The following is a 14,685-nucleotide window of genomic DNA, read 5'->3' as shown; positions in this document are numbered from 1 at the left end:
GTTGCTGCACGCGAGCTTTCTCTAGTTGTGGTGAGCAGGGGCTACTCTTCATTGCGGTGTGCAGGCCTCTCATTGCGGTGGCTTCTCTTGTTGTGAAGCACAGGATCTAGGCGCATGGGCTTCAGTAGTTGTGGCGCGTGGGCTCAGTAGTTGTGCCTCGCGGGCTCTAGTGTGCAGGCTCAGTAGTTGCGGTGCACGGGCTTAGTTGCTCCGTGGCATGTGGGATCTTCCCAGATCAGGGATCGAACCTGTGTCCCCTGCATTGGCAGGCGGATTCTTAACCACTGCACCACCAGGGAAGCCCCCATCCCTTCTTTAAATTATCTTGGAGCTTGTTCTGAAACAGTAAATTACAGTCATGATCTATTTTGTGGGTGATTCTCTCTGGTGTGCTTTCATTGCCAAGGATGTTATTCTGGCTCCTTATTCACTTTTTCTTAAATCTTAGTATGGGATTTGACCTTGGTACTTTTCTGCACCTGTTTCTAGGTGAAATCAGCCACTGATCTCTTGGGAGGAGGGAGGTACTGAGATAACTCTTCTAACCTCCAAGAGTTCCCTCATTCATACTTTTCACATAGTTTTAAAAATCTGGTCCCTTGCTTTCTGAGATTTCCTGACTCTGTCCCCTCCCCACTTTTATCTGGACCTTCTCTTTGTTTCTATCATGCCCATACTGCTCAGGATTTATTCTCCTGCGTGAGCCCGGCCCTGGCAGGAAACACTGGCCACTCAACTGTAAGAGTTCCCAGGGGCTGCTGGGCTGCCCGAGCTGCTCACCCTAACTGCAGCCCTGCACCCACCCCTCTCAGAGCAGCCTGGGTGTCTTCCAGAAAACACCTGCTGATTGTCTGGGAGATCTCCTGATCTCAAATGCATTAGAAGCCCCCTTGCTCCCTCTGCTTTCTCTCATACAGACACTGGAACCATAGCGGGTCCCGTGGCTATTGGTGGATTTTCCATTTGCTCGTATCTTGCGGTTCCTAGGGCTACCTTGCTGTAAGTGTTGTCTATGGGTTTTTGGTTGCGTGATCCAGTTGTTCCTGAGGACTCAGGAGGATGAAACAGTTATGTGGCCTCTACCACCATCTTCTCAGAATCCTCCAAGCACAAAATGTTAACATATCAGGGTTAAACACCAACTTGATATAACCCAGGGCTGGGATTACAGTCACAAATGCATAAATATTGTTGGGCCATCAACAGCATACATGCTCTAAGTTTCTGAATGATTGGCATGTGATTGAAATAAAAGTGAATAAGACAGAGCTTTCTTGTACCTTGGGTCTTACATCTCTGAGAGTTATCAACAACTTAATAAAGAATTACTGAGCACCAGTTAGGCAGAAGACACTCTTCCAGAAGCATCAGGAAGACGAAGAGTTTGCCTCTGACTTAAAAGAGATTGTGAGTCTAGAAGCTAAAGAAATAATTAAAATACCATGTGCTATGCAAGAATGGAAACAGGTGTAAAGCAAGAAAGAATACAAAGCAGGAAAATTTATTCCCAGAGGGGTGGAGATGGGGGTGGAAACAGTGGCAATAACCATGACTAGATGTGCCTGTTAAGGGCGGGAAGCCTGGTTATACATGAGAGAGGAACATTTCACAAAATGTTCATTCAAAAAATTTTCATGGGTGGGCTTCCCTGGTGGTGCGGTGGTTGAGAGTCCGCCTGCCAATGCACGGGACACGGGTTTGTGCCCCGGTCCGGGAAGATCCCACATGCTGCAGAGCGGCTGGGCCCGTGAGCCATGGCCGCTGAGCCTGCATGTCTGGAGCCTGTGCTCCGCAAAGGGAGAGGCCACAACAGTGAGAGGCCTGCGTACCGCAAAAAAAAAAAAAAATAAATAAATAAATAAATAAATAAATAAATTTTTCATGGAAAAAACATCATTAAAATAGATTTAAAAAACACTAATGTATATTAAATTGTAAGGAATAAAAGTCAAGATTTTATTTGGCTCTGTATAAAAAGACCATCTCCAAATAATTCATAACTAGGTTATCTCACTTAATATCATTGTATTCAGACCTGTAAGAGATGATATTTAAGTCCACAGTCTTCATTATTACTTGTACCTATGAAATGTATCATGAAATGTATTAACCTCTCCAGAATAATTCAGTAAATCCTTATTTATATCTTTCCCCCATTCTCTTTCAATTGACTTTATGAAACACAATGTTTTCGTCTCCTGATTGGTAAAAGAAACCACTGTTTTTCTCTCTAACGAAATAGAACGGTAATATTAATAATAGCTTCTATTTAATGAACATTACTATACTGACAAGCAGGATGTTAAATATTTTACATACATCATCTTTTTCCACTATAATACCTTATATACAATTTAAAAGGGCCTTGAAGCTCAGTGATGTTAAGTAACTTGACTAAGGTCCCTTAAGTAGAAGGCCAGCAAAAGCAGAATTTGAAATCTTACTCTTCCTAGATATGTCACACTAGAAAACATAAATCAGAACACAGAGGTGCTAAGGGCAAAATGGCGCTACCTTAGCAGGAACAGAAGAAGTGAAGGGCTTGACTACTTTCTGCCAGTTCTGCATGCAGCCAGGGTGCCCAGCCCTTCCCTTGAATTTCCCATGCACTGCAGTACATAGAACTTGTGTTGCTTTTTTATTTGGGGCCCTTGGTTTCCCTTTGCTGGTTGTAAAATGCCCATTAGCTAAATGTGACCCAGAAGGATTTGGTATCTTCACTGGAGCTAAATAAAGTAATACCCTATAGATTTTAGTTTCTATGATTCTTAAAGAAGCAAACAAAGTTTGTCAAGCAATTTATAAATAAGAACAATTATCTTCCCTTGTCTTATATTCACATATGAAAAGGCATTGAGGTCCGTTTACGATAGTGCCTTATTCCCAAGAGAATCTGACCCTTTAATAACCAGATATTAGTATTTCTTAATCAACTAGATATAATGTCTATAAACTTTGAGAAATTTGGACACTCTGTCAGCATGACCACTGAGCTAAGAAAATACATTTGGAACTCACATTTTAACATCCTTGGGACTGCTATGAAGCAGATGCATTGAAGTAAAAGTGACTTTACAATGCTTTATGTCAGCAAGTTAAGGAGAAGACCTAATATATGGCAGTGAAACAGAAGAGAAGAGCCAATGGGCAAAATAACACAAACATTCAAATCAGGAGCCAATATTACACGTAAATCAGAGCTATATAAAATGAGTTTAGCCTGCAATTTAATTCTGTATTTTCTAATCGATATTCAGCATACACTGTGACAAAGCTAAGCGGGTGTGATTATCTCAGATACTCAGCTTCAGCACTCACGAAGCAGCACTGATACAGAGTGACTCTGTGAGAAGCTGACCACACACTGCTTAGACCGCAGGCAAGGGGGTGGTCAAAGACCTCTGGGTCAAAAGGTTCGAAACTAAACAGTTATACTTTAAGCTGTAAATAGGCTATTAAAGAAAAAAAAAAAAAAGACAAGCTGACAAGTGTTGGTGAAGATGTGGAGAAGTTGGAACCCTATGCACTGCTGGTTGAAATGCAAATGTGCAGCCACCGTGCAAAAGGGTATGGAGTTTCCTCCAAAACAAATTCAGATAGAACCACCATATGATCCAGCAACTCCCTTCTGGCTATTTATCCAGAAGAACTGAAATCAGGATCTTGAAGAGACACTAGCACTCCCATGTTCACTGCAGCACTATTCACAACAGCCAAGATACAGAAATTACCTAAATGGCCATTGACACAGTAATGGATAAAGAAAATGTGGTATATATTATATATGTAAAATGGAATACTATTTGGCCTCAAAAAAAAATTCTGCGATATGCAACGATCTGGATGAACATTGAGGACGTTATGCTCAGTGAAATGAGCCAGACACAGAAAGACAAACATTGTACCTAAAACAGTCAAATTCATAGAATCAAAGAGTAAAGGTGGTTGTAAAGGCTGGGGGGGAGGGGGAAAAAGAAAGTTGCTAATCAACAGGCACAAAGTGTACTGTACATACACTTAAAATTTTGTTAAGAGGGTAGATCTCATGTGAAGTGTCCTTACAATAAAATAAAATTAAAAAATAAACACATACACACATTCAGAGACCTAACCACCCCCCCCCCCAAAAAAAATCCAAAACTACCTTGATGCATCAACTAAACTTAAGCCAAACACTAAGAAAGGGCACACAAGAGGGCTGAAAGAATCACATCACCGTCTGGATTTGACTTCCTTTCCTTAGAAACAATTTTGATAGCCATCCAAGGCAACTAGGTTCTAGAGATTCCCTAAGCATTTGGAGGAGAAACGATGAAGAGCTGTCAGTCCCAGAATACAAGGGGAAATAAAATTTCTATTTTTCTAAATGAGATACTTCACTTGAACCAAAATAAAAAAACAAATCTACTGCATGTCCATTTCATCTGGCTATTTGTAGAACAGGGGAGCAGACATCCTCACTGCATATTTAACGGGTCTTTGGAGAATTTCTGCCCCATGGTTGGTATCTGAGTGCCTGCAGAAAGCTGCTTTTCTTCTCATCAGTTACTTTGGCTGCACATGAGGGCTTGGGGCTAGGCGGAGGGCACACATGGACGAACGCATGGCACAGCAGTGAGGAGAAACAGCTTTGAAACTAGGCTTGTCTGTGTTCAAACGCTGCCTTCTTTGCTTCCGAATGTCCGCATCTGGAGCAGGTTACTTGGTCCCTCTAAACCTCAGCCTCTTCACCTATAAAATGGGATAGGAGCCCTACCCACTGGGACCATTGTGAAGATTAAACAAAATTCTGTGTGTAATGTATTTAAGCATGTGGCTGGTGGTAGTTGTTATAAAATGAACAAGATATACTTCTTACTTCAGGTGCTTCCGATTTCTTACCGCTACTTATGGTAGAGAAAATTTATTAACTCCACTTCCAACAAGTATTTGAGTCTCCAGCACTGAGTGACAAATGGATAGAGGAACAGATGCGTAATAAAACAAGTATAATAAAATCTTAACTGTGGAATCAAGGAAGCGAGTAAATAGATCCAGTAAAATTCTTTAGTTTTTTTGTATGTTTAATAATTTTCACTAAAAAATGTTGGGGAAAAAATTCAATGCAGAACAGAAGAATTAATAGATTAGAGAGAATCAAACTGAATTCTAACAGAACAGAAAACCATACAGAGCTAGATCCTTATGGACACCTTGAACTGCCCTGATTTCTACTGAGACTTAAGACACGGAGGTGAGCCTCGTCATTCACATGCACGGGAGAACTGTCCCACTGCTGGAACCTGTGTGTCTGGGTCAGAATGCTAACAGGTGGATAGAGATACTTAGATCTAAGAAAGGCATTAATTTCACAGCTCTCTTCCACCATGCAAAAAGGCCTTCAATTTCCAAGTCAATCAAGAGGCTGAAAATGGAACAATGTACTAAATAGAGCCACAGCATATAATAAACTAACAATACGGACTCCGCTTAATTAAAGTGAAAAAGATGTCCCTTATTTTCTTCTCCTTCTCTTTCTTCCTGGCTTCTCTCTGTCATTTTATGTAGATTCCCATGTAGCTTTTCTCTTATTATTTTTTTTGAAATAGACTTCCATATGAAATCAAGACTAGGGAGTCAATCATTAATTCCTTGCATGTAAGTTATCTGCCCTTGGCAGTAGATGCCCCCAAAATGACACACCAGTATTGGCTTCATTTCCCAACAACATAGTATCAGCTCCCAACTACCATTCCATTAAGAACATGGACGACTTTGGTAAAAAGTGCCAGAGAGTTAGGGAGTCCTGTGACAGTAAGAGACCCAAGTTAAGTTAAATAAGTACAGCAGGCATGGACCACAACCTACTTTTAAAACTGTAATTTGGAAGAAGAAATGACACCCCCCAAACCTTGTGTAACCTTATGTCTTCATGGATTAGAGATTGGCCAGTAAGCTTCATCTTTATTTTCATTTACAAGAATATCTTATTGAGAGGAATAACTTTTGCATTGTTTTTGAGATTCGGATTTATAAGGAAGAGTTATAAATATCTGGCTTCTAAGAAATGTAATGTACAGCCACAGATATTTCTTTCATCTCAATGTCATTTTCACCTCATTTACTAAAGAACAGTGGCTTACACTGTCATACAGCAAATTGTAATCCAGACCTCCTAACATTTCACTTTTCCTTTATTCTAGTCAAGGACTCTTATCTAAACCACTTTGCCTCCTGCTGTGGAAATGGTTTATATTCTTAAAGGTTTGCTCTCAAGAGGGGAAAAAAATGGTACTTAACCATTAACCATAGTAGTAAAATGTCCCTAATGTGATACTGTTAGTACTCACACACGGTCTATTTCACGGAAATTGTAGTACAGACAAAACACACTTTAATAATGTGATCCCAGGGCTCTAGGGCCACCACTGGGCCGGCTGTTAGCAGTCATGGAGCTGAGATGGAAGTCTGCACGGTGATAATAACCACCGTGACTCAGTGAACACCTACTGTGTGCCAAGGACAGTGTTACAGACCTTAGAATCATGTCTAATTCTCCCAACTATCTGAGACAGTAGGTCTTATCTCCATTTTACTTTTTAAATTTTTTATTTTTAAAAAATTTTTTGGCCACACTGCACGGCGTGTGGGAACTTAGTTCCCCGACCCGGGATCGAACCCACACCCCCTGCAATGGAAGCACGGAGTCTGAACCACTGGATGGCCAGGGAAGTCCCTCACCTCCATTTTATAGGTGAGGAAAGTCTGGCTTAGGGAGGTAATGCAACCTTATCAATATCAGACAGGAATTTGGCAAACTGCCCGGCCTCCCTGCCTGGCTCTGCAGGGTTAGATTCTATCCATTTTAATGCCACAGCAGTAAGACCTTGGACAGTTTGTTTACCACCCTGAGCCTCAGTTTTCTTCATCTATAGAATAAGAAGCCTACTACTTGCCCTTCAAAGGGCTGCTGTGACAGTGAATTAAAGCAGGTAATACACATAGCACAATGGCCCGTACCTAGTATGCAAGCAATAAACACCAAATAAGGAGAGAAGATGACATTGCTGCATTTTTATGCCTTCCTGGCAATTTTTACATCCTAAAGTTCCCAGAGTTCTTGCCTTTCTTGTTTTTTTTTAAACTCGTCTGTATTTAAAATATTCTAATACTTATCTCTCAGGACACTATACATTGAGATGTTCAGGTTTTATTCTGGTAGGCAGGGGAGGGGCAGAAAATAGAGATACTGAAATAATTATCGTTATCTTCTAGTTCTCAGTCTTATCTAGTTCCTCAGTATCATTATATTCTGTATTTACCTATTTCATCCAGACCCTGAGAAATCCGAACTATGAATTTATGTATTTATCCTTCTAAGGCAAAACAAACAAAAGAATAGCAAAACTATTAAAACCCTTCCACCAACTTCCGACTTCAAGTATAAAATATCCCAGATTTAAATGCTACAACCGTATTTGCCTGGTGGGTACATCTTTCTCTGTTTATGAAAGTACAGTCATGGGACTTCCCTGGTGGCACAGTGGTTAAGAATCCGCCTGACAATGCAGGGGACACGGGTTCCAGTCCTGATCCAGGAAGATCCCACGTGCTGCAGAGCAACTAAGCCCATGTGCCACAACTAATGAATCCACGTGCCACAACTACTTAAGCCCACACGCCTACAGCCCATGCTCCGCAACGAGAAGCCACTGCAATGAGAAGCCCGTGCACCACAACGAAGAGTAGCCCCCGCTTGCCGTAACTAGAGAAAGCCCGCGTGCAGAAATGGAGACCCAATGTAGCCATAAATAAATAAATAAAGGTTAATTAAAAAAAAAGTACAGTCATGTGCAAATGATTTATCTCAGCTTCATCCTGTTATAACAACCCATCAAATGTATATTCCCCATCCACCATCCAAATGGGTAAATAAACTTTTCAGCTGACATATAATAACATGGCACACCTTCTCTGCCACAAAACTGTCTCCTATTATTACTCAGCTCTAAATAATACAAAAAGAGCTTTTACTCTGTTTAACTGACAAAAGTCAGTCAATTCTCACCCTTTCTGTTTGAGTAAGTTTGGCACTAGGTCCTAAAACTAAGTTATAAAAGTAGTGGCACAGCCTCCTTGGCATACTTTTCCTGAATAGTTGTTTCCAGAGTCACTGATTCATTCAAACCAAAATTATTTAGCACCTGCTATGTGCCAGGTATGGTGCCAGGTCCCTGAGATACAAACGCTGAGCAAAAACAAGGAGGTTATAGTCTGGTGTAAGAGACAGAAATGCACTGAATAATCACACAATCACTGCAACTCAAACAAGGGCTAGAAAGGGAAATGCTACGTGCCTATCATGGGGAGATCTGACCTGCTTAGGGAGGACCAGTGGGCCTTCCCACAAAAGCAACACTTGAGCTGAGGTATGATTAAAGATGATAAGGGGTCCATGAAGTCAAAAGAGGCAAGAAGAGCATTCTAGAGAGATGGGAAGCAGCAGCACGGGCAGATGGAAGAAGGCCAGTGTGACTGGAGCACAGAGACCAAGGAGAAGCTTGTTATGAGCTGAAGCTAGAAAGGCAGGTGAGGGCCAACGCAGATCCCCAAGGTCAAGTTAAGGAGTCTCATCTTTATCCTAAGAACAATGGGAAGGGACTGAAGGGTGGTGACACCAGCTCATTTGTACTTTGACTGCAGTGTGGGGGACTAGAGTACAGTAACTCACAGTGGAAAGAGATGAACCAGTTAGCAGGCTGCCGGATCACTATTCACATAAGACTATGGCAGTTTGGACCAGACCAGTGATGAGGGAAATAAATATTTAGAAGGCACACGTTGACAATACCAAGTGTGAGTACTGTATTATGAGCTGTGCACGCATGCTTGGAATTTTGACAAACAACCTGTGAGACAGGTATTCTTTTCTGTATTTTATAGATGAAAATGACTGAGGCACGCAGAAATTTGTCCGAAGTCCAGGTGATAAATAACAGAACCAGAACCCAAGCTCATGGTTATTCAACTTCAAAGCCAACTACAATATTATTGTGTAAAAATTAGAAATAGAGTTAGAATAAAGGGTCTCTACAGCCAAATTTCAAAACTTAGAAGTCTCTTGATCTATTTCATCAAGGTACCAATGATGAGCCCTGAAGAACACAGCCTTAGGACTCCCCTTCATAACATGGATTCTCTTCTGAAGGTTTACACCACAGAAGGCATACCTATTTCAACGTATCGGCTCGGCAAGTCCCTCATTTCACTGGCATGCCGTTCCTTCACCGAGCATATCTAGAAAAGAAATTCACAGGTTATTTAATTCATCTGATAGAAAACTCTTCATCACATGTCATTCACTATATGGTACTTTTGCTAAATTAGCCGTGTAGCACTCAAGATGGAATGCACACAACCTACCCTGTGACTTAAGTGATAGAAATTAACTTCAATGACGTATAGCAACCATTACTTATATTCTCTGACACTATTCTTCAATAAAGTTTTATTCGAGGACAAAGAAAGGAAGCAAACTAATGTAGTTTTTTTTTTTTGTTTCTTTTTGGGTTTTTTTTTGCGGTACGTGGGCCTCTCACTGTTGTGGCCTCTCCCGTTGCGGAGCACAGGCTCCGGATGCGCAGGCTCCGCGGCATGTGGGATCTTCCCGGACTGGGGCATGAACCTGTGTCCCCTGCATTGGCAGGCGGACTCTCAACCACTGCGCCACCAGGGAAGCCCCTAATATAGTTTTAATATGGTTTCAATGACCCATTCTCTGCAACTCTACTCACAGATTCCTTCTATCTCTGACAGAAGCAGAGGCAAAAATGCCCAGTGTCTAATCTGGGCAACACCCACAGGAGGTCTTGTGTTTCTGATCATGTATTAGTAACATTTCACTGTTGCTAAATAATACTTTGCAAAAGTGTCACATGCTCTTCTTCTTCTCTTGAGCATATTAAAATCAAGGTATTATATAATTTAAATCAGGGGTGGCAAACAAAAGCCCGGCCCCTGGTCTGCTTTTTTTATGGCCTGGAAGCTAAAAATAATTTTTATATTTTTGAAGCCTTGAAAAAATGAAAAGGAGGGAGGGAGGAAGAGAGAGAAGGAAAAACAGAAATAAAAGGAAAAATACTCAGCAGAAACAGTATGTAGCATGCAAAGTTTAAAATATTTACTACCAGCCTTTTACAGAAAAGTTTGCCAACCCCTATTTTAAATTATATGTATACAGTTTGGATAGAGATTTTATATGTTTATTTTTGTATATATCTCACTTACACACAACCCTTAACACATATGTGTGTTAACAGTGGATGTTTTAGGGTGGTAAGACGAGAGGTACTTTATATTTTCTTTGCTATATTTTCTAACGGAAATGTATTCTATTTTGTAATAAGAAATGAGAAAAATTCACGTTATTCACATTAAGTTCAGCCATCCAGGTTAAGACTGTGCCTCAAATGTCCATCAACAGATGAATGGATAAAGAAGATGTGGCACATATATACAATGGACAATTACTCAGCCATAAAAAGAACAAAATAATGCCATTTGCAGCAACATGGATGGACTCAGAGATTATAATACTTGTGGTTGCCAAGGGGAAGGGGGCTGAGGGAGGGAAGGATCGGTAGTTCGGGATTAGTAGATGCATTCTATTATATATAGAATGAATAAACAACAAGGTCCTATTGTATAGCACAGGGAACTAAATTCAATAACCTTGATAAATCATAATGGAAAAGAATATGAAATAAATCATAATGGAAAAGAATATATATATGTATAACTGAATCATTTTGCTGTACACCAGAAATTAACACAACATTGTAAATCAACTATACTTCAATAAAAAAAAAAAAAGGCTGAACCTCAAGTTAAGTACTGATCTTATACAACTTTCATCAGGGACTAGGTTTTTTTCCTTTTTCGTTTAGGCAGCATTGATTGTGTTAATTTATAGCTGCAACCCTAAGTATAGCTACCATATGAAAACTTCTAAAATACAGAAAACCCAAAGGGGAAAAAAAAATTATCTGTGGTCCCAGAACAAAGTGAACACTATTAGCAATCCACACTTTTGGGGAAGCTACTTTTCTCAACCTAAAATTACTATAAATAATTTAATGTATTATTTAAATATCCTTACATAATTCTTTAATGTCTTTATAGCATTTCATTACAGGGATATACTGTAATTTATTTACTCAATCCTATTTTAGACATTAGTTTTTTCTTCTTTCTATCTCTGATGCAAGCAATAGTGCAATCAACATACTCGTGTATAAAACTGTTGGACTTTTGTTTCCTTAGGATAAATTCCTAGAAGTAGAATTGATAGATCAATGTACATTTTTTTAAGGTTTTGTTTGGCTAATATCCATGTCCAAATCACTGTCCAGGAACACGGCAACTACCTGACAGTACAGTCATCCCTTGGTATCTGCAGGACCCTGGAGGATACCAAAATCTGAAGATGCTCAAGTCCATTATAGGAAATGGCATAGTATTTGCATATAACCTACGAACATCCTCCTATATGCATCAATCATTTCTAGATTACTTATAATACCTAACACAATGTAAATGTTAATAAATAGTTACTGGTTTCCAGCAAATTAAAGCTTTGCTTTTTGGAACTTTCTGGATTTTTTTCCCCCAAAATATTTTCAATCCGAGGTTGGTTGAATCCACTGATGCAGAACCCACAGACACAGAGGGCCACAGTACTCTCTTTCTCTGACACGGGACTTGAACCCAGTGCTGTGGAGGTACAGGCATTTACTGAGAAGTGACAGGCTATTTTCTCCTTGGATTGGTTTCTGTCATTTGTTTCCTGTCCATCTCAGACAATTTCCCGCCTTCTGTCATTTGTTTCCTGTCCATCTCAGACAATTTCCTGTCCGCTCCCCCAATTTTCCTTCTCTTCGTATAAGTTATCCACTCTTCTACCCACACCTACTAGGGAAACTACTAAATTGTCTAATAGGCACGCTCCACATGCCAACAGAACATCTGCTTTATTTAATGTGTTGATAAAAGTACACATGGAGCAGTGTTCCACGTGGTTTGAAGTGTAACAATAATATATATATATATATATATATATATATATGAAATAGCAATATTAATTAGCACTTTTTAGCAACTACTGGGCACGTGTCCTGAGCTGAGGGCTTTGTAAAGCAGATAGAGCTCTGTTCTTAGGAAGATTATGGTGCAGTGGGGGGAGACAAACAACTAAATAAGGCATTTACTGAAGTGTGATGGAGAAGTACAGAAATACAGAGCAGGGGGCATCTACTAGCAGGGATGGAAGACTTCCTGGAAGAAGCGCCATGTAAGTTGAAGCAGGAGATACATGACAGGTGCCAAAGGGCAACTTGACAGCTTGGGGCCCTTAACGGGAAGGTAATCAGACAGAAGCTGAGAGGATAGGGGAAGGAGGGGCTAGACAGGAACACGGGGCAGATCATCATGAAAGAGGAAGATGTCATCCTATGAGCAATGAGCATCCTGGAGGGGTTTAGCCAGGAGACTGACATCACCTGATCTACACTCTGAAAAGATCATCCTGGCTGCACTGTTTAGGGCAGAATTAAGGGGGGCAAAACTAGAGTCAGGGGACCCGACAGGGGGATGGAGGGAAGTGGAGAGATCTGAGAGACAGTGACAGAACTTAAGGACTGCCTGGGCCTCTTCCAATGCTCAGATGCCCCTGGAAGGTGATACTACCAGCCCTAATGTACACACGAGAACACAGAGGCTCTGAGAGCTGTCCAGGACCTCAAGGCTGGAGCTGGGACTCACGCCAAAGCCTGATGGTGTCTCTGGCCATCCTGCAGCCTCTCTGAAGACAAGGACACATGACACCACTGGCAGCTGGGCCATGGCCTATTCTATCCCCTAGGTGCTGTGGTCTGAGCTCTGTCCCAGAGAGCCCTTACGCGATCTTCTCCATCACAACACACACCCCTCCCTCCCTCTGTCCCTATCCCTTCTGTCATCTTCTATCCGTCTTCTCCACACCTGCTCCATCCACTCCGGCAATAATGCCTTCCTTTACGTACCACAGAGATTCACCAATCACACTCCAGTCTCAAGCATCTGCCCCTCCTGCTTCCTCGGCTCACACCCCTCCCCGGCAGCTGCGTGGGGTCCTAACCCTAAGATTTAAGTGCAAGGTGTCAGCAGGGCCACGCTCCCTCCAGAGGCTCTAGGGAAGAATCTATTCCTCGCCTCGTCTAGCTTCTGGTGGCTTCCAGCATTCCTTGGCTGCCTCACTCCAATCCCTGCATCCATGGTCACACTGCCTTCTCCTCTTCTGGGGTAGCACTCCCTCTTAGAGGGCCCACCCAGATAATGCAGGGTAATCTCAAGATGCTTCATTAGTCACACGTTTTGCCCGACTCTCTTGCCGCATAAAGAAACATTTATAGGTGGTGGGAATTAGGACCTGCTGTCTTTGGGACCATTATTCAGCCTAATAGAGGAAGCATTTCTGGTAACAGTCAGCAAACTTTTCACATATCCCAATAGACTAATTTCCCTTGTCTTTCACCAAAAGAAAAGCAAATCACAACAGAGGAAAAAGCCACTTGGTCCATCTAAGAAACTTAAAAAATATCAAGAACATGACTTTATTGGATCAGTAACCACACACATGGGATAGGGAGACTGGGAATCACTTTTTTATCATAGACTTTGGGGGTACAACCTCCTTCCTGTTACCTTAAATGTGAATCATTTTGTGTTCATTTAACACATGGAAACAATGACCACATGTTCAATTAAGAAAGAAAGAGAACCTGAATCATATCAATGAGACTTTACCTCAGATTAACATTTATTTTAGTGGTAACAATCACTGCATTAATCATTTTTATGCTTTTCTTTCCACTGAAGAATTTTAAATAGCCATGTCTCTTTCATGACTTTTCTGGAATTTTCTGGCATAACAATGACACTGATATCTATCAAGTACAATACGCCAGATCCTATGCTAAGCTCTTCATTTAATCGTTTCTGAAACATGTGATGTGAGAACAATTAACACGCCCACTTTACAGATAAGGAGAGTAAGACTCAGAGAGGGTCATGCAAGAAGTTAAGTGGAAAAGTTGGAATGGATCCCAGGTCTGTGTGACTCTTTAGAGCTGAGCTCTTCCATTAGACTATGGCTGGGATACTTTCTCACAGTGTCTTTAACTCAGCTAAGTTTTAGTTTACGTTGTATAGATTAAGGTATATATTTTTAAAGGGAAGAAAACAACTTTTGGCTCTGAAACATCTAATACGAGAAAAACAACTAGGCATGAAATAAAGGTGAATGGACTTGGGGCCTCCTTTTGCAGAATAGCTTCATTCACCCAGGCACATAATAGGCAGATAATATACATGACAAAATAGCCCCAAATCTTATCATCCGTAATAAGCCTGGGCCTTCACTCCACCAAACTACTAGCGAGCAAGCAGGGCGATTTCATCTCAACCTTCTTTTTCCACCATCGGTCCTAGTGAAGAAGCTCAGAATCAAAGCTACGGGAAATGAAAAGAACAATAACGAAAGGGACCCAGGTGAGCCAACAACACCTAACACATGCTTTACATAGAGCTAAGGCCAATCGGGTTATGGGAAATTTAAAAAGGATCAAAAAGGCAGCACCATTCTGAACATGGAGAAGTTCAGGAGAAAGG

At 41.0% G+C, this 14,685-nt stretch overlaps 1 protein-coding gene across 1 annotated transcript in view; it reads right to left on the bottom strand.

Moving 5' to 3' along the window:
* The window catches only part of VPS41 (VPS41 subunit of HOPS complex), a 189,093-nt gene that overhangs the window by 57,478 nt on the left and 116,930 nt on the right, over positions 1 to 14,685 (bottom strand). The window contains exon 10 of the mRNA XM_029233408.1: positions 9,210 to 9,276. Within this exon, the coding sequence (XP_029089241.1) occupies positions 9,210 to 9,276 (67 nt within the window). The remainder of the gene's footprint in view (positions 1 to 9,209; positions 9,277 to 14,685) is intronic.

The sequence above is a fragment of the Monodon monoceros genome, unplaced genomic scaffold, assembly GCF_005190385.1.
Source record: "Monodon monoceros isolate NGI ecotype Baffin Bay Population unplaced genomic scaffold, NGI_Narwhal_1 Super_Scaffold_2, whole genome shotgun sequence".
Lineage (NCBI taxonomy): Eukaryota > Metazoa > Chordata > Mammalia > Artiodactyla > Monodontidae > Monodon > Monodon monoceros.
The sequence above is the reverse complement of the archived record's forward strand: the minus strand, read 5'-3'. Positions and strand labels throughout refer to the sequence as shown.